This window comes from Urocampus carinirostris, chromosome 4 (assembly GCF_059441175.1).
Source record: "Urocampus carinirostris isolate Australia breed hairy pipefish chromosome 4, RoL_Ucar_1.0, whole genome shotgun sequence".
In the NCBI taxonomy this organism is placed as follows: Eukaryota; Metazoa; Chordata; class Actinopteri; order Syngnathiformes; family Syngnathidae; genus Urocampus; species Urocampus carinirostris.
In genome coordinates this window covers 18440490-18465552 of record NC_142352.1, presented here as the reverse complement: position 1 = coordinate 18465552, position 25063 = coordinate 18440490, and the positions used below count along the sequence as shown (strand labels likewise).

Sequence of the window (25063 nt, the reverse complement as noted above, 5' to 3'; positions counted from 1 at the left end):
AGCCCTGTACACACCTATCGTGTCAGGTGTGTGGAAGAAAATGGCGCCCAGTATTGAACGTGTTTTATACTTTTGGCGCTCGGTCGTTAAATTCTTAAAGAGTGCGGGTTAGCGAGGAAGACCTCGACTTGACGCATGCGCTCTGAATATGAAACACGTCTTTTGATCGGAGTTTACTTTTATCCTCGAAGAAGCGAATGGTCTGTTGAAGGGATGGGAATTCTGACTTTTTTAAAGAACCGCCCTTTTCGGCTTTGTTCACAAAAAATATGTGACTCTTTCGGATTGTTATGTTGTTTAATCCAAATATTAACTTTTATTCTATATTATTATGAATGACTCTAAAGAGGGAAAATGAAGAAAATGAACACCTAAAAATAACACTGCTCCAAACATGCAATATATAATTCTGGTTTCCATGGATACCAGTAGCAGGAGAAGCCTCCTGATCGGACTCAGATACCGCAGCTTCATCATCTGGTTGCTGTTGGTTTTCATTGAAAAGCGGCATCCCGCTCTTCAGAGATTAGTCGGATCTTGGCATTGACGGGGAATGGCATGCGTATGTGATCCGAAACATGATCCGAAAATACGCGAAGTAAACATTTTGGAAGAGAAAAGGAAAACTGCGCAGCTGAAAACGGGGGCAGGCGTGTAGGGGCATGTCGCAGTTGGCATTCTGCAGCCAAAGGCGCCAAATTCCCTACACAGTTGGCATTCGATGTACGCGGGGATTTACTACCCTCTAGCGGCCAGAGTGAGGATTTGGTTTGCATTTATTTAAAAAAAAGATAACTTTTAATAGAAGTGATCTAGAGACTTGCTTCTTTTTTGATACACTCATAATTCAAAATACCGTCCGGCCCGCATGTTCGACATAATTGTTTGATAGGTTTCAACAGATATTACGTGAAACCCTACTCCAAATATGACCTGATGTAAATATCGACGTGTTTACATTTATACAAAGCAGCATTGTGCGGATATCGCAAAATCCTCTCCAGAGACTAACTCAGGCTCCATTACTTTTGCCAAACACGGTGGGCTGAACACTAATGACGGCTAGAGGTGCTATTGTTAATAGGTCGTTTTACAAGGTCGTTTATTCTCATAATGGCTTCTGCTGACAGGTGCTACAAACATCTGCGGCCATCCTCTTTGCAACTAAGTCAAGTCAAAATATTTACATCCACTTCACCTTCTGACTGCGTCGTGAGTTTGTGTGGATGACATTTGGATACAAACGTCAATCAGTAAAAAACATAAATAGTAGAAATGACGAGCAGGGATCGCTGAGAATGTTTTAAAGTTGAAAATTGAACATACTGATTTATTTTGTTACCTAAGCACTCCCATTAAGTACTGGCATATGGAGTCTTGGTATGGTATGCAGGGAAGACAGCTGCAAATGGGAGACCCTTACGAAGAGTCCTCAACACAGCCCAGAATATCATTGGCTGCTCTCTGTCCAGTGTGGAGGACATTGCCGGCTCGCAATACCAGTGTTCTCGTTTGCCCGCGTCCCTGCGCCCTAGACGCATTATTTTTGCTGGGGACGCATTGTGTCGAATCAACTTACGTACTCGGGACGCAACTTTTTTGACACGAAATTGTCATTATCATTTTTTAACAAAGATTTACCGCACTCCAAACTTTTCGTGAGGCAGATCAGCCATTGTTGTTTTGGTCTCCAGTTCGAGTTGTCTAGTGAAAGTCCGTTTCTTTTTAGAGAACCGGCTTTTTTGGCTCAACTCATTAAAGAGAGCTGGCTCTCAAACGGCTCACTTGCTTTGATGCATTATATTACGAATGATTATGTTGTGTAAAGAAGTTAAGAAAAAAAGGAAGTATAAAAGGGGAAAATGGGTAAGAAAATGTATTATTCTACTTAATTATATTTGCATGTATTTTTTCCTTCTACAGTGAACGTCCAAGCGACTTCATTTTTTAACTTTTTTTATAATAAACCTCATTTATGTTGAGCAACTCAGTGTCTCACAACAAAATGCTCATTAACAATATATATGATATAAGGAAACACATGTACAATATAACATGTTAAACTACATAAATAAACATGTTTGTAATTTTTAAGGGAAAAATACGACAGTTTGTAAGGGCATGGAGCACACTAAATTTTGGGGACCCATAGATCTCTGTTGGGACCCATAGATTTTTGAGCATGCGAGTCCCCAGGACCCATCACTTTTCAGAGGTAAAATGAACACTGCAATACTGCAGCGAAGCCAACATTATAAAGGATTTCTCTTACCCCACCTACCACCTCTACGACCTGCTGCGACTTGCAAGACACTACAGGTCCCTCAACACTAAAAGGCTCCGAGACTGTTTATTCCCCGAGGCCATAACCACTCTAAACAAGCAAACAAAACTGTGAAAAAAAAATATTTTCCCTATGTATAAAAAATGTATATTCAATATTAAATATATTGACTCTTATTTTGCACTATTTTTCATTGCACTATTGTTATTATGCACATACAATTTAGCTACTCAAGCACTACCTTGTAATTATTTACTTATTTATCTTTTCAACTCTTTGAGACTTTTTGTTACTAAGGGTTATACAAAAAACATGACTATTTTTCTCTTTTAAGTCTTTGATTATATGTTTATCCTAGAGCGTCACATCAAATTCATTGTAAACAATGTTGTTATCAATGACAATAATTCTAATTCTAATTCAAAGATGTCTTCATCACTGTGGTTAACCCAAGAATGAATCATCTGGTCTCTCCTACTAGCCTATCCTTGGAAAGTGTTGCTGCTGTTTTGTGCTCATGCACTGTAGAGAGCGGCACAACATTATCGTTTCACAATTTAAACAAAATGAGTTCTACATATCTTTCAAAAAAAAAAAAAAAACCTGGAATGTAACAAAAGTATTTTTCCAATTCCAAAACTACATTTCACTTTTTGTGAAGTATTTGTCAACACCATATTCATGTGTTTGAAACCAATCAATTGGTATGTATACATTTGGCCATATTGAATGGGCCTAACCGACGCATGTTATCATGGGTCTAAGGCAGGGTTCGGGAACCTATGGCTCGTTTCTCGAGTGCGTATGGCTCAGAGACAATATTGATTCCATTCAAATTCTTCTCCATGTTGTTCCTAGTTTGAGTGTCCGAAGCCCATTGTGGTGAGCATGCAGCCTGACTAACATTGGAGTACATTGCGGTACTGTCCAGTATATATGTGAAATTATAATGTTAGAAAAAAAAAATACTCTATATCAGGGTTCGAAAACCTAAGGCTCTTTTCAAGAATACATAAGCCTTGGAGATAAAATGTAACCCATGCAACTTTTGACTATGTTGTGCCAAATGGGGTTGTCACATGGTAAGCTGTAGCAACTATAAATTTGTGGCTTGGTCCGGTATATAGGGCACAGGCCCAAATACAGTTTACAGTCAGGCTATGGGAGCTCATTAAATAATTTGAGTTCACTGTTGAGACACCTTATGATGAAAATCCACACAACAAACTGTAAACATGCCAAAACACCAGAAGACTACCCATAGCAATTTGATTGGGTAAGCGGTAGCGACGGGTGGAGCTGTGCAAAGAGTGCAAGCGCAAGAGTCTCTCGCCATGCGGCGTCTGTGCCGAAACTATATAGGTCGGGACCCTCGTTTGAAGAATTGTGTGACGTTTTTAAAAAAACAACTGTTTGCACCTTAATTTATAACATTTAAATTCACAATGAAATCAACATCTGGTTAGCTACTCTTCTTGCACTATCGGCACTATGGTAAAATACTATAGCCAAAATACAATACAACTTTATTTATATCTGTACATTCAAGGAAACTGTGGGGGTCAGATGCATCGACATTTCGTTCTGTATACACGTGTACTAGAATGACAATAAAGTAGATCTGAATCTGAATCTGAATCTGAATCTGAAGTTTAGAGTAGTTTATCAAATTATAAAATACATTTAAAAAAAAAACAAATTTTATGGCCTACACCTTGAGCCGTAAAATTGAGTGTGTGTGTGTGACCAAAAATATATCTAAAATACAAAATAATATTTGAAATCTAGGGTTAAATGGTAGCAAACAATGAAAGTGAATAATTAAAGTACTTTTTATAAACATTTAGCAGATTTTAGAGATAAATCAACGTAAGAGAAAGACATGGACATGAAATATTGCTCCAAACAGAGAATTGCCCAAACGGTAAGTCATCAGGAAGACAACATTCATTCAGTCATTTTAGAATGATTAATAGAGAAACTTAGTCGTATTTCTTGTTGACTGTCTTGGGTAAACAGGAAACCTATCTCCACTTGCCAGGCCAGACATTTGTTTTTTCTTGTCAAGTGTCAGCTATAACGTCAATAGCACTTGGTCTCCACCTGAGGCTAGCGACAAACTATCAGTATTTTTCTCCGATTCTCTACACATAAGCTAAAAACAGAAATACTTATTTACATATTGTTATGGAACTAGTTTTTACTTTTTAATGAACTTTTATTCAATAAGCAAACTATGATCCTCCTACGCTCTGTGCAAACTTGTATTTTGGCATAGGTGGGTAGAGTAGCCAAAAATGTTACTCAAGTAAAAGCAAAAGTAGTCATCCAAATACTTACTTGAGTAAAAGTACAAAAGCACTTGGTGATAAAATTACTCAAGTACTGAGTAACTGTGGCAAGATCGTATATATTGATTTTTTTTAAAAACAACCAAGCAGATCATCAAATTATCAAAGTCCATTCAATCAACAAAAAATAATTTAATTCAAAAGTAGATTAAAAAACAATGACGTAGATTTAAGTGCTTAAATGATGAAATAAAATAAAAATTGTATAAATCAAATAAATAAATCAAGCACAGTAAAAAGCCTTCCTGTATTGGTATTCAATGTAAAAATACATTCTAAAACAGGAAGCTTGAATCTAAGACTGTTGATGGTTGAGGATAATAATAATAATGCCTTTTACTTTACTTTACTTTACTAGGGCGGCATTAGCTCAGGAGGTATTCGTCTTGGGATCAAGAGTTCGCAGGTTTGATTCCCGGCTCCACTGTGTTTTATGTCGAAGTGTCCTCGGGCAAGACACTGAATGCCTAATACCCCCAATAAGCAGGTAGGCGCCTTGTATGGTTGACTCCCTGTTGGTGTATGTGTGTGAATGGGTAAAGTGTGAAGCACATTGTAAAGCGCTTTGGGAGTTCTTCATTGACTTGAAAAGCGCTTATATAAATGCAGACCATTTACCATTTACCTCAAAGCAGCTTTAAGGACACCCAAGATCCCTGTACACAGAATGTCAAACAAGAATAAAACAAGCAAGTAATAAATAGCAAAGAAAAAGCAAGTTAAATTTAAAATTTAGGAAACTTACTGCTACATGTTTCCTCAAGTTCGATGTTGAATTCTTGAATGCAAAAATCTTCCGTTTGTTTAGGCAAACAAAGGAGACATTGCATATTGTAGCGGGTGTTTTGCACTCTTTTTAACGGGAACATGCTTTTTATGTGAGTCCAGGGGTGCTCTTTCTTTTCTAGGTTTTCATAGTCGGTATTGCTAAGCGACATTTTTGAATTTGTTTCATTTATAAACAAAATTTCTGCCGCTGGGGTTGAATTGGGTCACGAGGCTGCTACGTTTGATTGGTTAAACATGGTAGAGCCTGTCGGAGTTTTTTGTCATCATAAAGACAGATTCGTATTTACGTGGAGGGAATTTGTTAAGTAACGAAGTAACGACTTCAATGTTGCTTAACCTAGCAGACTAAAAGCAACGTTTTTCTTCTCAAATTTAAGTAAAAGTATAGGGATTTAAAATACTCCTAGAAGTACTAAATTACCCAAAACTTACTCAAGCAAATGTAATGGAGTAAATGTACTCCGTAGGTGAACATATATACATACCCATCCAACACGGTCGATTGCCCGGAAGTAAATCACGTGATTTGGAACCATTGAACTATTAAGATGGCGTCTTTGTGTAGATTAATCATTTTGACGCATAGCCTTTTATTAACACTAATTTTGAACCCTATTATACAAGAATATGATAAATATTATATAAGTTTGACGCAATGGTGTTACCTATCATTATAAAATTCAAGTTATTTTGGTGCAGATGATTCTCACCCTGAATAAATCCATGTATACCCCCCCACTTGTTCCCAATTTTTAAAGTCCAAGTACTTCTTGAGAATAACGTTTTAGGAAGTGCACTTCAAAGGTTCATGGATTCCTTTTCTGCCATGGTTGTAGGTGCCCTACTTCCTGTTGTGTGTCTTGGGTGAGTACAGACTGGCAGCACCCATCCCTCTCCAGGTTGTTGTTTTTTTGGTAGGTGTTTGCTCCCCCACAGGAAACACATAGTACTGGTTTCCATAGTAATCTGACTCAAATATAACACCATCATCTGGTTGCCATTGTTTTTCTGTGTAAAGCGTCATCAGGCTCTTGAGAGATGAGCTGAATCTTGGCAGCGGCGTGTGTGACAATAATGATATAGATCCTAAAATACTGGGGGGAAACGATTTTGTTCCAAAATTTTGAGTACAATACGCATCACAACATTTGCAGTGTTAAGCATGTTATTTAAAAAGGCTATTTCTTAAAGTTACTCACTACTTCTTCCAAAAAGTAACTGATCTAGTTGCTGAATTACTCTATAGTTGAAGTAACTAGTTTCCAGAGAAAGTAACTATTTTTGTCACTAAAAGTTGTATGTCAAAGAATTTGAAATTTTCTGAGAAATAACGAAACACACCGTTTGAGCAGAGTTTACTCAAAGAGATTGGAATTCCGACTAGTTTTAAGTCAAGTCAAGTTTGTTTGTATAGCACTTAATCACAAGGAGTCTCAAAGTTCTGCACAGATTATTGCAAACCACAGACTATTATTACACCATCCCCTGATCTAAAACCTACATCAGGGCACGGTAAAACTCAAAAACCTCGGCGTGAGGAAAAGAAAGAAACCTTGAGAAGGGACAGGACATGAGGTAATCCCTCTTCCAGGATAACCAGGCTGCAACAGATGTTGCAATAAGAAATAATACACAGATATTGTCAATATGGAATATAGGTCATTCATAAGCTATAGAATAGAAGTGTGTTTTTAGCCTAGATTTAAACAGTTCCACTGAGGTTGCAGATCTCAGGGGAAAGAGCATTCCACAGCACCTGGGCCCAAATGGAGAATGCTTACGAACCTGGGGAATTTCTTCTTGGCTCTTGGCATCACCAGCATTTTCAGAGCAAAGGCTCCATGCAGGAATCTATACACATACCTTTGGTCCTCGTTATACACAAGTTTTTATGGCAGTGTATTACCATTTTTTGCGATGAATGACCAGTCGAAATACATATATATATATATACTGATGATCACAGGAATCGAACCCAGGTCTTGGCAGTGAGAGCACAGAATTTATCTCTTGGAACACGAGTAAAATGGATGATAACAAAAAAGGCATTAGATTTAATCTCATTATCACACTATTGTCACAGTACCAGAGATGAATGCTAGATAATGGAGAAAGAGGTCCTTGGAGATTTAAATCAACGCAAAAAAACATGACATAAGAGAAAAAGTGAAACAAAATTCTATGCCTATTGCTATTCAAAAATTAAGGGTGCACGTTATACACGAGTGTGCGTTAAACACGAATAAATACAGTACATCGACAGTACATTTTTGTCCGTGAATAAATTGTGACTGCATTAGTTTTATGTTTTGGTAAAAGTTTGACCCATCCAGTTTTAAGCACGCGCATGTTTTTTTTTTATACATATTCTGGAGATGCATTGTGTTTAACGCAGAAAAAAACGAGTGCACAATAACGTCAAAGGGTTGGCATAAATGCAATCAGAATCTCAATTATTTTTCATTTTGACCTTTGCGCACAAACAAATCTTTTACGTAGCTTTGTGTGTTAAAAAAATCAAACATATTTAATAAAACACAAGAACAAGTGTGCAGTACATAATCTTTAAACAATTGTGACCCACGTGTATTCGCTGGTCATTTTCACTCTTTAGAGAAACGTTTATTTTTTTTACGGCTCGGCTTACTAAAAGGAGCCAGCACTTTCCGGTCCCGAATGGCTCTTGAGGTTGTTTTTGTTGCTTTCATCTCTATATTACCAATTAGTATGTAAGATTACGTCGGCATGCCTCAAAAAGGGGGGAAATAAAGAAAGAAAAATATGAAAATGGAAAGAACAAAAAATGCACTAATACATAGAAAAGGAAAGATTAAAAAAAGGCAAAAAAAGAAAATTTTACACCTTTATGTAAACAAAAGAAGAATTATTTTTTTTTTTAAATCTACAGAAAATAAATAAATACAAAACAATGGTAACCTTTTTTAAATTTTAAAGTCACAACGCAGAATCCCCGAAGAGTGCATATTGACCAATCATCAGAGAAAAAAAGGCATCTCGGAGGGAACGAGCTGTTGATTGGTGGAAAACAGGCTCCTTTTGACAAGTTGATGAAACTGAGGAAAACCACGCCTCTCCCCAGGAGGTGGGTTCAAAGACAGTACAGATCTTTCACAAACGTTTTGGCATCTGAAAGCTCCTCTGCCCCACTTGTCCCAGAAGGTTTGACGTCTTGATAATAATTAATAATAATCTTTTTTGAATAGTTTTTCTTGAAAAACGCCAATGGGATCACGATACACCACGCCTCTCCCAAACAGGTGCTTTCAAAATCAGTACAGAACTTTCGCATGTTCAAATAGAAAAGCCCTGGGGTCTGAATATTAGTTTCTCCTCACTTGTTCCAGATGTTTAACTTGTTAGAATTTCTATAGAATAAACATATACAAAAGAGTATCACCATATTAAGATATTAAACTGACAACGAAGTGATCTCACAGTTGTACATACAAAGTATGCAACCAGGCGTTCTCAGGGTATGATAAGAGTGCAAGATTGAGCTGGAATTCCCGAAAGTTGGTTTATTTTCCAGAAAAATACTACGTTTACTGGATTTTAGTAAGGAATTCGTTTTTATTTTTCAAAAGAGAGAACACTCCAAAAAGTTGATTCAGATGGATATGTGTGGCATCCAGAAGATGATGAGACTTACCTGGCAAATAGTAGCAGCCAGCAAACACAGCCTCAACATCCTCCCGGTCATCCTTAGAACTTCAGAGCTCCTCCAAGCATGAACCGGACCCCGTCAAGCCCCGCAGACCCCAAAAGACGTCCTCCTTCTCTCGGTCCGGTCTCAGTCTCTCCCTCGTTGCTTCTACCGTTCATTCAGAGCTCCTCCCTGCCGGTGTCCGGGGCATGCCTCATGTAGTGGGGTAGGGCTTCAAATTTCAGCGCTGGCCCCTGGCGGACCCTAGCACATGTGCCGTCACTCAAGGGCCCTGGCAGCACACGGACGCATGAAGAGAAAAGTCGGGCAGCTGTTACCCGTGTAGACACAAATGAAGGGGACTTACTTTTCACTGCTAAACTATTCAACGTTATAGAAAGTTATTTGAAGTGCAAATGAACTCAAACGGAGTAAGGATATTTATTCCCCAGGAATCCAAGAACACAAAATTGAGACCATTGCCAATATTGGTATTGAATAAAGGGGGTAAAAATTACCATGTTGCAGACATTGTTGGATTTTTTTTTTTTTACAAAAATAGTTTTATTTAAAAAGTTATCATTTAGCTGTAAAATGATGATACAATAAAAGTAACGGTAAAGTTGCTTCTTTTTTAACATTTTACCCTACAATTTTCCTACTTTTAACTTATCCTGTTGAATAGATTTGATCTTTTTTGCAATATTTATCAAAATGAAAAATAAATATAAAGTAAAAAGAAAAATGAGAAAATGTAAAAAAATAACAATTATGTCAATAGATAATTTTGCCTCTTTTTCATGTATTATTTTTATCATTTTATATTTTGTATGATATTTTTTAAAAACACTTCAATAAATAAAAAATCTTCAAAAGCATATTCATATGAAAACATCAGACTATTTCCGATCACAATGGGAATCGCCTTATTTGTAAAATATAGTAAACTGATGAATGTAATGTAAAACATACAAAACAATACAATAAACTAAGGATAACACTTTTGCTCATTTTAAGCACTTTTTTATTATATAGTATTGAAATCCCAAGCGAAATTATCTGCATATCAGATCATTTGTATTATTTTTCTGATTGGACCAGAAACACAGCTGAACTTATAAAAACTGTATAGGAATACACTATGCATATTGTAAACAAACAAGCATTTTTTCTCATGAAAATACTCCACAGAATAAACAAAATTAATGACCATTAAGCATTTCCCGACGTTTTCAGTGTTAACATTTTTTAGCAATGAGCTTCTTGGAAGCATTTCACTAAAGAATCCTCCAAATGAGTTTATTATAAGTAATGAAGAAAGAAAAAGACGTCCTGTTGAAAGTAAGTCAGTGAACTAATTGAGCATGTTGGCAGGCGGACTATGTGTTTGTGTGACTTTTTAGAGAGACGATTCGAAGGCCACCTGTCTCTGTCATTTTACAAGAATGCACTTGGCCAGAGTCGCTCATCACCAAAGCATTTTCAACCGAACAGTTTGTGTAAGTGTGTGACTGCACAATCCCAAGAGTAAAGCGAGTCCGTTACAAAGTAGACCCCGGATATCCGTGTCTGTCTGTCTGTCTGTCTGTCTATCTGCCCTGGTCAAATCCCTCGAGAGGGGTGACCGACAGCAAGAAAAATCACATACACATACACAAAGAAAAAAACAAAGGAAAAAGTATGTAAAAAACACAAAATATGTGACCATGGCCAACCCAAATGCCCTAACACCCGAACAAGTTAGGCACCTCGGCACGTAAGTTGGTCATGCTTTCGTCCCTCCAGATGAAACGGTCATGTCACTCAGGTCAGGGTGATACAACACACTCTTCTGTTCAACAGCAGGGCCCAAACAGGTTTCACTGGTCTATCCCTGCCGCATCATACTGGTGCCCTGCCCATCCCTTAGAACGCGTCCAAGCATCCCACTAGCCTTTCACAACACCTCTCCACTCCATTCCAATCACCAACAAGAGCTCTAACTTCCACAACATTTAGACCTTTTCCTCCAGTGCACTCATAACACCATCCATCCACGTCAATTGCAGCCTTCCTCTTGGTCTCCTTCCATTTACTTCTGCTCTGTAGATCCTCTTCAACATTCCCTCCTCATCCATCATCTCCATGTGTCCAAACCAACCGAGTACTCTCTTATCCACTCCCTTGCTCAGTTCCACTGCTACTCCAGTTCTGTCTCTCACAATTTTATTTCTCAATCTATCTTATCTTGTCACAAACTCCTCAAACACTTCATCTCAAAAACCACCCTAGGTCACGATATTTTCACGTTACAATGAGATGTTTTTTCGGCCCCTCCTTGCTGCATTTTACCCACTATACAACATCTACTACAGATTACTTTACATGTCTAATAATTTCAAAAGGTGTTTGTGCCCAAATGTCTGCTATTGGTCGACTACATACAAAATGCTAGTTCTCTATTAGTTAGCGTTTGGCATCACGTTAAAGCAGATATGCTATCGGCTGAACTTCCTCCCACAATGCCTTTCTCATCCATCCATCGGGTCGCGGGGGTAGCAGCCTTAACAGGGAATTGTAATGGTCTCATAAAACTATGTCAAAAGCTTACACGTGTACGTGTAAAACGCTTGAGTGAGACAAGCTAATTCCCAATACTTAGAAGTGTGCATAGATGATGGTGAAATATACACATATGTCACTTTCACAGACGCTGGTGAAATGTTTTACTCTTCTTAAGAGCTCAAACATTTCACCAGCGTCTGTGAAAGCGTTTGACATGTGTTTATAAGTATATTTCACGTTTATCTATGAATGCATCTCAGCAGTGTGAACAAAAATGTCTAAAATGGTAAATGGTCTATATTTATATAGCACTTTTCAAGTCACTGAAGACCTTCCAAAGCGCTTTACAATGTGTTTCAAACTTATCCAGTCACACACAAACCCATAGAAAAATAAATCATAAAGGGACACTGTGTAATATTTGACCACTAGATGTCGTGTTTTAGGTAGTACAACCAAAACTGAGTGCTACAAAGCACAAGAATACAACCTACAGACACTTAAAGTAACCTAAACGCACCATTTTTCTTCAAATTCTTTTTGCCTTTTTTGGTATCAATCCCGTCTGTCTTGTCCTGTCCGGTATCCTGCTTGTGTAACCAGTATCCGGTATCGATTCCGTCTGTCCTGTACTGTCCGGTATCTTGCTGTTGTATCCAGTATCCGGTATTGATCCCGTCTGTCCCGACCTGTCCAATATCAGCTCGTGTATCTTGTATCTGGTATCGATCCTGTCAGTCCTGTCCGGTTTCGATCTCTTCTGGCCAGCAATCGCCGAATCACTGGCGTTTGTGTTCACGCGCATTACTGCCCCATTACTGTAAAATAAAACTTGTGTGAAAACGTTACACGTTTGGCTTCTCCGTCTATTTGGGTTCTGACACCTCGAGCCTGAATAATTGCGTTTGAAACGTGTTTCCTTACACTCTTATGTAGGTTTTAGATCAGGGGATGGTGTAATAATAGTCTGTAGTTTGTAATAGTCTGTGGCCTGCGCAGCTCTTTGAGACTCTTTGTGATTAAGGGCTATACAAATAAACATGACTTGACTTGACTTATGTACGACTGCATTTCAGGTGCCGGTGTGAGAGCCAATCCTGAATTGAGTCCTAGACCTCACTCCACAGTAAAGCACCTCATAGAAGGGGCTCTGCTGCCCACTTTTGGCCACTTTGGGCCACCTTTGGCCACAACAACCGCTCACGTCAACCATAATTCAACACAAGGCGCAGAAAGCTCACACAAACACAACATTTCCCCGCAAATCATGCTTCACTGCCTTGCTCAAGGACATTTGGTCGCAAGTGGAAAGGAAAAGTCATGAGAAAATATCTTGACGGTGTCTGTGTTTCACAGGGGACGTGCAGATGTGCTTGTTTCTTGTCCACACTCATTATACACACACAGCTGAGTAACTGTATCTAAATGATACGACTTTATGGACATTAAGGGACCCATGTAGGGGGGGTTGTTGGGGTTCAGGGCTGCACTCTGCAGCACTTTTCAGCTTCTCCTACTTATCACTTTAAAAAAGAAAAAAAAACATGGAAAATGACATCCATATGGTGCCCGGATGGTGCCCTGAAAGAGGGATGGGGAGTGTGAACTATAAATTGTAATTCTCACAGTGATGATTATAATTGACAATTTATCACAGGAAAAGGATTTTGGATTGGAATGACCTTTAAGTAAAATTGGGGGCACCTGGAATGACATTGGGTATCATTTAGCGCCTCCCACTATTACCTATACATGCACAAAACGTGTATCCATTCAAATCCAGAGGTCTCAAACTCAATTGAGTTGGCCACTAAAGTAAGGATACAAGAGAGGTTGGGCCAAATGTTTTTTTCCCGCAAAAAACACGCTGATAAATAAAAACATTCTGCTGTTCTTGAAGGGACAGGGTTTTCTATTTGTCCATAAGAGGTTGCTGTGATGTCTGGTGCAACCAAAAATGAGTCCAAGGAAGACTACAAACTACTTTTTATTCCAATTTTTACCCAACCTTTCATAAAGAAAGACAAAAAAATAGTTTTTTTAAAAAGGAATACAAATAGGGATGAAGAAATGAGTGTCATGATTGCTGATGTGAAACACCTGTGCCTGATCATTTGGCACAAACCGCCACGGGTTCTGATTGGCTCCCTGTCACTATTTGAACCCTGTCCTGTCAATCCCCTGTTGTCAGTCCGTCTGCGAACTTCAGTGAATACTAAGCAAGCCTTTTTCGACCCTGACTCCCACCTGTCCCGTTTTTGCTCCCGTCTGTCTCCGGCTACGACCTGTTTTGCTCCTGACCACGTCTGTTTTCCCGTCCCGGCTTAGGACCGCTTTTCGTCCCCCAACAACGTCTACTCTCCCGTTCTGGCTAACGAATCGTTTCCGACCCCGACCATGTCTTGCTCTCCCAGTCCCGGCTACCGACCAGTTTTCCGCCCCTGACACCGCCATCGCTTACTACGGAATATCCACTTCCGTCTTCGGATCACAATCCCAGTACAACTTGCTTCCCGCGCCCAGCGAACACCGGATCGTGGGCGCAGCCCTTCTTCTCTCTTTCAATAAAACTTGTGGTAAACGTCACGCAAGTGGTTCCTGTTTCCATTCTGGTCCTGACAATTAGAAAAAGAGGCAAAAAAAGGGGAAACGTGAGTATAAAGGAAAGTAGGGAAAATAAAGCAAAAATAGAAAATGGAGAAAAATAAAAAAATAAAGGAAAGAAAAATGAAAGAAAAACGACAAAAATGAAAGCAAAATGGAAAATGTCTGTCTTGTTTTCCTCTTTATTTGTTTTCATGTTTCTTTTCTTTTTCTCCTCAAGATTCACTTTTTGTCTTTTTTCTTTTTTGTCGTTTTTTTCCCTTTAATTTTCAATTGTTTCCCCCTTTTATCCTGAGTTTTAATTGTTGTCTTATTTCATTTTTCCTTTCTTTTTTCTATTTCTTTCTCTTTTCGTCCTTTTTTTTCTTTTCTTATTTTTATTTTTTTTAAGTAATAAGGTGCATTTTGGGCACTTTGATTCTCTGTATTTGGTCGTTTTCTGTTGTATTTTAGCACTTGTGTTTTTAGCGCGACAGAATCCAGCGACATCTAGTGGAAACACACTGTCCCATTAACTTTCATATCAAGAATCCTCAAACAATCCTCACGGGGGCTGCAATTGGCCCCTGGGACACAAATTTGAGACCCCTGATTTAGATTAAATTTATGCAGTGGCTCAGGAGGTAGAGTGCTCGTCTTGGGATCAAGAGATCTCAGTTCGAATCCCGGCTCCTCCGTGTTACATGTCGAAGTGTCCTTGGGTAAGACACTGAACCCCTAATACCCCCAATATGCAGGTTAGCGCCTTACATGGCTGCACGGCCGCTATTGGGAAATGTGAAGCACACTGTAAAGCGCTTTGGGAAGTCTTGACTTGAAAAGCGCTATATAAATGCAGATCATTTCATTTCATTTCATTTCATTTCAATTAGCGTGTGTGTGTGTGTGTGTGTGTGCGTGTAAGTGTATTCGTATGTAGATTATAGGCTCCAAAACGACAGAACCGATTTTCCTGAAAATTTACACATTTGTACTATAAGCCTCTTTGAGTGTTTTTAGCTAGGTTTCGTGTCAAGGTACCCCCCAATAAATACTAAAAAAAATTATAAAAATGTGCATTTATTGCAGAAACCCATGGTCCCACCCTCCAAGTCATGCGGTACAAAATGGGTTGACACGCCATTTTCTATTGGGGAGCTATATTTCGGACAGCAGCCCAGACAGAAGATCAACAACCTGGGGAAGAGAGAGCGCCAGTCCTCCAAAACTCTGAGGTAAGGGGCCATTGGCCAAATCTTTTTGAGGAAGGTAAGAAAGTGTAGATTTTTTTAGAGTAAGAAGTCAGGGCCGGATGGAACCCTGACCTTTCAGGGAGCGCTGGAAGGCAGGTCTGATTTGATGTTAACTGTTTGCTCTCTCTGCGACCTACCACGGGAAGCCTACCTCCGGTTGGAGAAGAACCTTTGTTTTTTTGAACCTCATATCCCATATCGCTGAATCATTTTTTAGTACTCTTTGGTTCGAATCTGTAAAGCTGTCTCTTGGTTTTACGTTTCCAAGTGTAAAACCTGCTTTTGATTACCCAGGTTGCCACATCATGTACAAATGGATCAGGAGGTGCATGCTGCCATGTGGCTCTTTGCATTTTCCAAATGGCTTCATGGTACTTTTTCAACAAACCACGGCCCCAACAACCTCAAGGCTGCTTGTTGTACATATTATGAGTCGGAATTGGATGCCATCTTGCTGCTACAAGTACCATTTTGCTGCTACGGATACAGGTACTTTGGTCGGTTTGAGTTTCTGTAGTTTGTATTCTTTATTGTCCTTCTTAGCACTCTTTTTGTTCTACTAGACAATATCTAGTGGTCAAATATTACATTGCGTCATTTCATATCAAACATTTTCCTTACTAAAATGAGAATATAGAAGTATAGTTGACCCTGATCTTTCATATTGAACAAGTTTGCTTGGAAAATTCAACTATTGGTTCTTTTGAAAAGGAAAATAATTTTGAAACAATTGTTATTATTTTATTGTAAATCCACGAAAAAATAAACGGTCAAAAAAAAAAAGTTAAACGTAAATTACCTGCCAACTGAACAAGGTGTGTTGCAGATTTTTTTCTTATAAATTGCCTTCCATAAAAATGATTTTAGTATTATCATTTTACCATAAAAGAAGCTTAAAAATATAGTTATCAGTACTAAAAAAAAACAATAAAAATAAAAATATCAGTGGAAAAGTTACGTTTTTGAAGATGCATCGCTTATAAACTCACTTCCGTAATGAAAATAATTGTCTTATTCATAATTGTCTGGAAGGGGGACTACCTTATGTGCGGTCCCTTCTCAAGATTTCTTCAATTTCCTCATGTTGAGGTTTTTGTCAAGAACCGGAACAGGATCAGGACCCAATCGCATGACGTTCTCACACAAGCCTTTTATTTTACGGGAAATGAGGAGTCATGCACGTTAGGCAGCCAATCTGGCGTGGAAAGACTGGAAGCCAGAGACCGACGAGACCGATTCCAATTGCCCAAGTTGATATCGGACAGATGGGGTCGATACCGGACAGGAAGGGACAGACATGATAGATAACGAATCAGGATATCGATAATTAGCAGGAGAACCTGGACTGGAACGAAAACTGGAGAAAATAATAAGCAGGACAAAAATAGACAGAAACAAAACTGGAACCCGAAATTAAACAGGACAAAAATAAACGGGAACAATACCGGACTGAAGATATCAACAGGAAAACAAGACCGAGTCAGAACCCACGTCTTGTGGGGCAGAGGTTCGTTTGACGGGCTGACAGGGGAAGTGCGACAGCGCTGAGGTTAAAGTACCGGGTAGACAGAAAGCCAATCTGTTAACGAGCCGCAGCTGGCGCCACACGGGCGGGGCCAATTCGGCGCCATGGCAATCGTGACAGTTTTTGAGTTTTTCCTTGCCCTCATGTCGGTTTTAGATCAGGGGATGGAGTTATAATAGTCTGTGGATTGCAATAGTCTGTGCAGCTCTTTGAGACTTCTTGTAATTAAGGGCTTCACAAATAAAGATGACTTGACATGTTTTTGAGAGTTTCCTTGCCCTCGTGTAGGTTTTAGATGAGGGGATGTATCGTAATAGTGGTTTGCAATAATCTGTGGTCTGTGCAGCCCTTTGAGACTCTTTGTGATTAAGGGCTATACAAAGAAACATGACTTGACTTAACTTATTATTATTATTTTACAGTAAATTCCAGTTTAAAATATATCAAATAAAACGAAAGTTCCAAATGTAACTAGGGCTCTATGAATTCCGTACGAATGCCAGAGGCATCGCTTCAAGCACAGAACGTTACCTTTGCGCTTACGCAGTTCGAGAAATGCACACTAAAAATGAGTTATTTGTCACACCTATGCCCCAGGAATGTCAATGAATCCAAGTTTCACTACAGGTTCGATTCCTTCCGAATCTTCTCGATGCTCTGGTGGTCTGGTGGGACTCATAGAATCGTAGGTATTTTCATAACTTTGATTCCATTTCATCCCTACCTTCAAGCACTGAATTACTAATAGCAGCGTAGTTAGAGGAAACCCATAAACTTGAATTTTAAACCTCGGCCGGCCCAAAGACAACGCAAACTGGCGTGGGAGAGGCCACATCACGGCTGTAGATGCGGTAGAAGTGACAGGCGGTGCACCCCCAAGAAACACCCCCAAGAAATGGCAACTGCCTGGACGAATGGCAGCGCTCCTCCGAAAACAGGGGGCAGTCACAGGTGGGAGAAGAGTGCTCTGCCATCCGGTGGAACAAGCGCAACCTAAGTCAAGCCAAGTCATGTTTATTTGTACAGCACTAAATCACAAAGAGTCTCAAAGGGCTGCACAGACCACAGATTATTGCAAATCACAGACTATTATAACACCATCACCTGATCTAAAACCTACATGAGGGCAAATAATACACAGATATTGGAAACATAAAATATATGTTATTCACATGCTATAGAATAGAAGTGTGTTTTAAGCTTAGATTGAAACATTTCCACTGAGGTTGCAGATCGAATCTCAGTGGAATAGCATTCCACAGCACCGGGGTCCGAATGGAGAACGCTCTCGAACCTGCGGACCTCTTCTTGGCTCTTGGGATCACTAGTAGACCAGGTTTTTCAGAGCAAAGGCTTCGGACCGGAACATAGGTGGAAATTAAATCTGAAAGATATGAGGGAGCAAGTCCATGCATGATTTTGTATACTACCTACGGAACCTTATAATCACATTTTAAGCTAACAGGGAGCCAATGCAGGTTAGCTAAAATCGGGGTAATGAAATGATCTGCATTTATATAGCGCTTTTCAAGTCAAGACTTCCCAAAGCGCTTTACAGTGTGCTTCACATTTCCCAATAGCGGCCGTGCAGCCATGTAAGGCGCTAACCTGCATATTGGGGGTATTAGGGGTTCAGTGTCTTACCCAAGGACACTTCGACATGTAACACGGAGGAGCCGGGATTCGAACTGAGATCTCTTGATCCCAAGACGAGCGCTCTACCTCCTGAGCCACTGCCGCGTAATGTGATACAATTTTCTTGTCTTAATTAAAAGCCTCACATCAACCTTTTGTACCAGCTGAAGGCTCTTGACTTTGGACTTCAAGAGACCGGAGAGTAGTACATCACAGTAATCGAGACGGGAGGTAACAAAGAGCATGAATTATTATCCCCGCATCGAACTGAGAACGTATAGGGTGAATTTTAGCAATGTTTCAAAGATGTAAAAAAGCTGTTCTAGTAATATTCTACAGATTGAGGTCAAATATGACACCTAAATTTTTAAATGAGTCAGTCGGGTCGATATTACATTTGTCAATTGTCAATTGTTCAGAGTCGTTTTTGAGAACAAGTCACAGCATTTAGATGGACCAATAATTAACAAACTCCAGAAAAGCCGTCATAACAAACAAAAGTCGATTGGATGAATGAAAACTTTCTGTTGTAACAATGTAGTACCACAACGTATGCACGGGGCACAAGAACCCCACCCAAGCCCCACTATCACCTAGGGCAGGGTTGGAACATGCAAGACGCAGCAGCCCGTCAAAAAAGGGGGGCCAGAAAGTCTCTCGGCCACAGCAAGATGCCGCCAGCACCATCCGAGTGTCACCGCAGGCAGCTGGAGCCAACGGACAAGGTGTGAAGCTAAGCAGAAGTCAAAACGAACATAAGGGCAGCCTTACAGGAAACCCACTGAAGGCCTGCCTGCAACCCTAGTGAGAATCCCACCTCAAAGACAGTATTCAATGGGGGAAAGCGGGTTTTTATATTGAATTAATACTTGGGGGGCAACGCTCCACAGTTGACATCCATGAGCACTTCCGCAAACATGGGTGCATTGCGTGTGACGTCAAGGTCATCGTGTGCATTCAAGCGGGACAAAGGGAGGCTGACAGGTAATCCAGAACCAGCTCCAGACCTCAAGATAGGACGCACGGAGCTGTGTGCACCTGACGAAGCAGATGGAACCCTGTACCAAGAGTGGTGTGCCTGAGCTGAACGAGGAGCTAGCCGTTCAAAAAACACACCGCCTGCAAACAGGCAGAGTTGGAATCGAACGAAAGCCATAGCAACAACGCAAGGCCGGACAAAATTAAACAAACACAGTAGCCCCGAGGCTAACGGGACGTTAGCTGGGAAAAATGACACCAACTGCGACACGCGGCAAATCACAAAGACACAATCGACTACCTGATGAAAGCTAACAAGGAAAGCACGCCGTAACAGCAGGCGAACTAACCCCAGGTAGCCTTGGGAGGGGCAAACAACACTCAGCTACGACTTCAAAAGGCTAATCATTAGCAGCGAAGGCTAAACTTCGATATCCCCAAGCATAAGACAGTGGTATGCAATGTCACGTGAGAAGATGAAATGAATTCAATTTGTGGTGGGACTAGGATTTATGAATAACTAATTTTTGGTATGCATTTCCTCGAACCGCACATTGCCGAAGGTAAATTCAGTGCTTGAAGCACCGCCTCAGGCAGTCGGTAGGGACGAGATAGAGGATATTTTCCGATGGAATAAGACATTTTCTAATTTTTTTCCTGGATCTAATTTCATAACAATATTTCTAAAATTCACTATATATTATTTCTATGACTTTACCATATTGTGAACTGGTTTCACACCAAATTTTTGATCTTCTAAGTATTTGAAAATACATGATGTCAAATCAATAATTGATAATATTAATGTTTTTTTTTTCTCATACATGAAGAAGACATTCGTAATTTACAAGCTAATATTTTGAGTGCTGCTAATGAGAATAGACAACATAGAAAATTGAAATATTAGAATTAATTGTTTAATATTCTTTTTGACAACTTGGGACTGTTTCTTTTTTTTACACACAGTGCATACACAGTATATAACTTTTTATTTTTCCAACTAGAATCTTGGCATATTGCTCAATAAAATCCCGAGATGGTCCATTAAACGGATGGATGACGATTAGGGCAATGAAACCCAATCCATGAAATATACATGACAGTCCTTCCGCTAGAGGGCAGTGTTTGACCATAAAAAAAGAGAAGACGGGCGAGACAGAAAATGCACTGCTAAAGATTGCACATTTCGATTTGTGCTGTAAAGACAACAAAGGGGAGTAAAGCTAACTCAAGAGAGCTTTTATAAAACCAATCTGCGTTTCTTAAAAACTTTTAACACAGAAAAACGTATTAAAGTCTTTGTTTTGGTGTCCCCTGCATTTTGTTTCTGCTTTGTCTTACAAAGGAGTTGGGGGTGGTGTTGAAGTACAGCAATCCCTCGCTAATCCGTACTTCAGACATCGCTATTTCATTGTTTGGCAGATTTTGAATGGAATCATCTTTATTGTCATTGATATAAACGTAAAGGGCATTGTGTTCTGCCTCAAACACTAGACGCTCTAACAGGGGAAGGTTGTATATGTGTGTGTTGAGTGGGCGTGACTGCCTGTGTGTGACGATATACCGGTGTACGATGTCAGTCAAAGAGCAGGGCGGGCGCACTAGGTCCAGCCAAAACAAACAGCCACATCTATCTTTTAGCGGATCGTTAAATTAAAAATAAATGTATCATTTGAATTAGACTCTTAGAAAGTCAGAAAAGCACAAAGAAATGCTGATCACCAATGGGTGCTCCGAGGATTATTATCAGGTCTGAGAAGCGAGATGGAGAGATGGCAATAGTGCTGCTGCAGGCCTACTTTGGCTACAATTCTTACAAGCTATCCCTACCAAGCCTGTATCTCACCAACACCAGATCCGTTACCCATGAAACAGATGACCTGGAGCTACAGGATGTGGGAAACGGCTATATTCGAGAGGGTTGTATTTTAATTATCACAGAACCTGGCTCAATTAGAGAATAACAGATACTAGCGTGCAGCTGGCCAGCCGTTCTCTAAATTGCTTTCTTTCACTGAGAGAAGAAGCCCTCCAATTTGTTGTACTTTTGTGTCACGTGGCGTGGTGGAGGGAAGGGGTGACCGGACCAGAACGGATGCAGGAGGCAGGAAGGGAGAACTCAAATGAGTTGACGATCCATAGGTTTTATTTAACAAAATAAAAGTTGTCCATAACTCTGGGACATGACAAAACAAACAAGTTTCTTCCAACTCAACTAAACAAGACAAGGCATAACAGACCGGGGAATATGTAGATTTGTATAATGAGCCAGCCCCCGCAAAGCCCAGAATCCAGCCTTAAATAGCAGACAAAATTAGTTGAACTGCTTCAGCTGTTGCCCAGGGGGCGGGGCAGACTGGTCACCAAGGCGACCATGACAGAGCCCCCCCTTTAAGGGACAGCTCCCGAGGTCCCAAAAAGAAAGAATTACTACCTCGCGCCCCGGAATGGTTCGACGCTCACGATTGGGGCAACCCCGCTCCCTCCTCCGAACACGCAGGAACGGGGAGAGGCAGGCGCCATCAGCGTCAGGCGGATCGGAATCGGCGCTCGGCAGGGGGGGGGTCCGGCGGGCAAACTGGACAGGGGATAACAGACAGGCAGAACCGACGAGAACAGGACAGGCCGATTCAGAAGAGTCGCACTCAGGACAGGCCGATTCAGAAGAGTCGCACTCAGGACAGGCCGATTCAGAAGAGTCGCACTCAGGACAGACCGATTCAGAAGAGTCGCACTCAGGACAGACCGATTCAGAAGAGTCGCACTCAGGACAGACCGATTCAGAAGTGTCACACTCAGGACAGGCGGAATCAGAACAGGCAAGGCAGGGCAGGCGGAATCAGAACAGACAAGACATGAGAGAGTCAAAATCAGAACCAGCAAAACAGGAGCAGCGGAGTCGGACTGGCAGGCAGCTGAGTCGGACTGGCAGGCAGCGGAGTCGGACTGGCAGGCAGCGGAGTCGGACTGGCAGGCAGCGGAGTCGGACTGGCAGGCAGCGGAGTCGGACTGGCAGGCAGCGGAGTCGGACTGGCAGGCAGCGGAGTCGGACTGGCAGGCAGCGGAGTCGGTCTGGCAGGCAGCGGAGTCGGACTGGCAGGCAGCGGAGTCGGACTGGCAGGCAGCGGAGTCGGACTGGCAGGCAGCGGAGTCGGACTGGCAGGCAGGGGAGATTGAATAGCAGGCAATCGGCACGGGAGTCGGGCAGGCAGGCATGAGAGTCGAACAGGCAGGCGTCAATTCCTCCCGGGACCCCATTCGAGGCACAGCAATGGCCACGACGGGCGGGGCCGTGGTTCGAACGGGCAGGGAGTCGAAGTCGGACTCAGTGGGCGCTTGCCAAGCTGCGTTCTCCAGGTCTCCCCAAATCGCGCTGGGATCGTTCGCTGAGTTCTTGTCGTGGCTGGCTCATTCTGTCACGTGGCGTGGTGGGGTCGAAGGAGTGATCGGACCAGAACGGATGCAGGAGGCAGGAAGGGAGAACTCAAATGCGTTGACGATCCATAGGTTTTATTTAACAAAATAAAAGTTGTCCATAACTCTGGGACATGACAAAACAAACAAGTTTCTTCCAACTCAACTAAACAAGACAAGGCATAACAGACCGGGGAATATGTAGATTTGTATAATGAGCCAGCCCCCGCAAAGCCCAGAATCCAGCCTTAAATAGCAGACACAATTAGTTGAACTGCTTCAGCTGTTGCCCAGAGGGCGGGGCAGACTGGTCACCAAGGCGACCATGACACTTTTGTATATTGACAAAAAAGGCCATTCATTCAACTGCAATTCTGTGTTCTAGGTTATCATTTGTAGATCTATGGTTGTTATTTTATAACAGTCTTATACTCTCAGTCGGTAATGACGTCATCTGGAGGTAAGAGTCTATCCTTTGGGGGCTATTATGTAGGTGCTACGCTACTTAGTGGATTTTCATGTTTCGCTGGGCGTTCTGCTCCTCATAATCCGCGATAACCGAGGATTTACTGTAGTACTCGATGGTGTAGTAGTGTTGGGGTATGTGAGGGTTAATGCTGCAGTGCTTTCACCCCACAGTCTGCCTCCACCAGGGTGGGTTGCCAATTAGAGGCAACAAATATGACACACTTGACTCTCCCGCTTGAACCATGGCTGGAGATAATAGGCCTCTTCCTGCAGCACGATCGATGACATTGTGTCCCTGGGTGCAAGTCTGCAAAAAAAGAAAGGAAGAAAAAAAAACTCTGCAAGCACACACTCTTTCCCCCCTTACTCTTTTCTTACCTGTCAGAGAGTAAAATGCCAGCTTTCTGTTTCTTTCACTGGGAATCAGCTTGCTACTTTTTTCACGTTTTTAACTACAACAATACATTTTAATCAGAAGTAAACATGAAATCGTAGTACAAAAAGTCCCAAATTTTACACAATTTTCAAATTATGATGTGGAATATTATGTTTTTTTCAGCCCCCTGTGAAGCGATTTTTAATCTTTTATTCATTTTGTGTTCTCTGAAACGTGCCTTTCTGCGATTTATCGACATCATATGACATGCTGTCTACTAAATTTGTTTAGCCATGGGTCCTAAGAATGGCAGTGATGACAAAAAAAGAAGCGAAAATCTGATAACCATGGAAACGAAGCTTGGTATTATGAAGAAAGCAAAGAAGGCATACGAATTGCTACCCTTGTGAAGTTGTATGGCCGTAATCAAACAACGACCGGGAATATAAATAAGAATAAAGAGGAATAAAGTCTTCTCAAAACATGCTTGCAAGTGGAACTTTAGAAATCAATTTTTAATTATAATCCGCCGTGTTCTTCCCCTTTCTGCATCCACCCACAAATTCCACTATACCTACTCAAATCATGTCACACCAAAGGGACATAAATTTTAACATTACCTTTATATGAGTATTTATTTAGAATGTTATTTAATAATACAAACAAATATTACAAGTAAGAGGTACTTAATATACACTATTTTGTTACAAACAGTTTATATTTTCATAGAATTTCTATCCCCCTACAAGAACAATAACAACAAAACATACTGATGTTAAAGAAAGTAAAAATGACTTGTACTTCAAACGTCCATACAAAGCAGCTGTGGAGTAATGTCAAGACACATGTCAAATGTTTAAAAGAAGTAAATCTCTCGTTTTTTTTCTGTTGCGTATTTGTTAATATCCAAATTGTAACACAGTCAAAAGCATGAGCAGTTCTTTCAATGTTTTTATTACAGAATATTCTGGGAACAAATGAAATTCAGATGAATGGTGGTAGAAATTGGAAGGGAAATTATAGTTTGTTTATAGTTTGAATGTGCATTTGTATGATGTTATCCTCAAAAGTGGCTTAACAAAGCCAAATATTCTTTCAACAATAGTATTTTTCTTGGGGCCTGCTAACTATTAATCAAGATGGCCTACACTTTAGTGCAGGGAAGCCCGCTCAAGATCTTCCCTCCTCACATTCCTTTC

General features: G+C 40.7%; 1 protein-coding gene across 1 annotated transcript in view; it reads right to left on the bottom strand.

Annotated features, from left to right (window-relative positions):
- cdh15 (cadherin 15, type 1, M-cadherin (myotubule)) overlaps nucleotides 1-25063 on the bottom strand; it is a 60964-nt gene that overhangs the window by 23894 nt on the left and 12007 nt on the right. The window contains exon 4 of the mRNA XM_088333341.1: nucleotides 12753-12813. Coding sequence (XP_088189467.1) covers nucleotides 12753-12813 — 61 coding nt within the window. The remainder of the gene's footprint in view (nucleotides 1-12752; nucleotides 12814-25063) is intronic.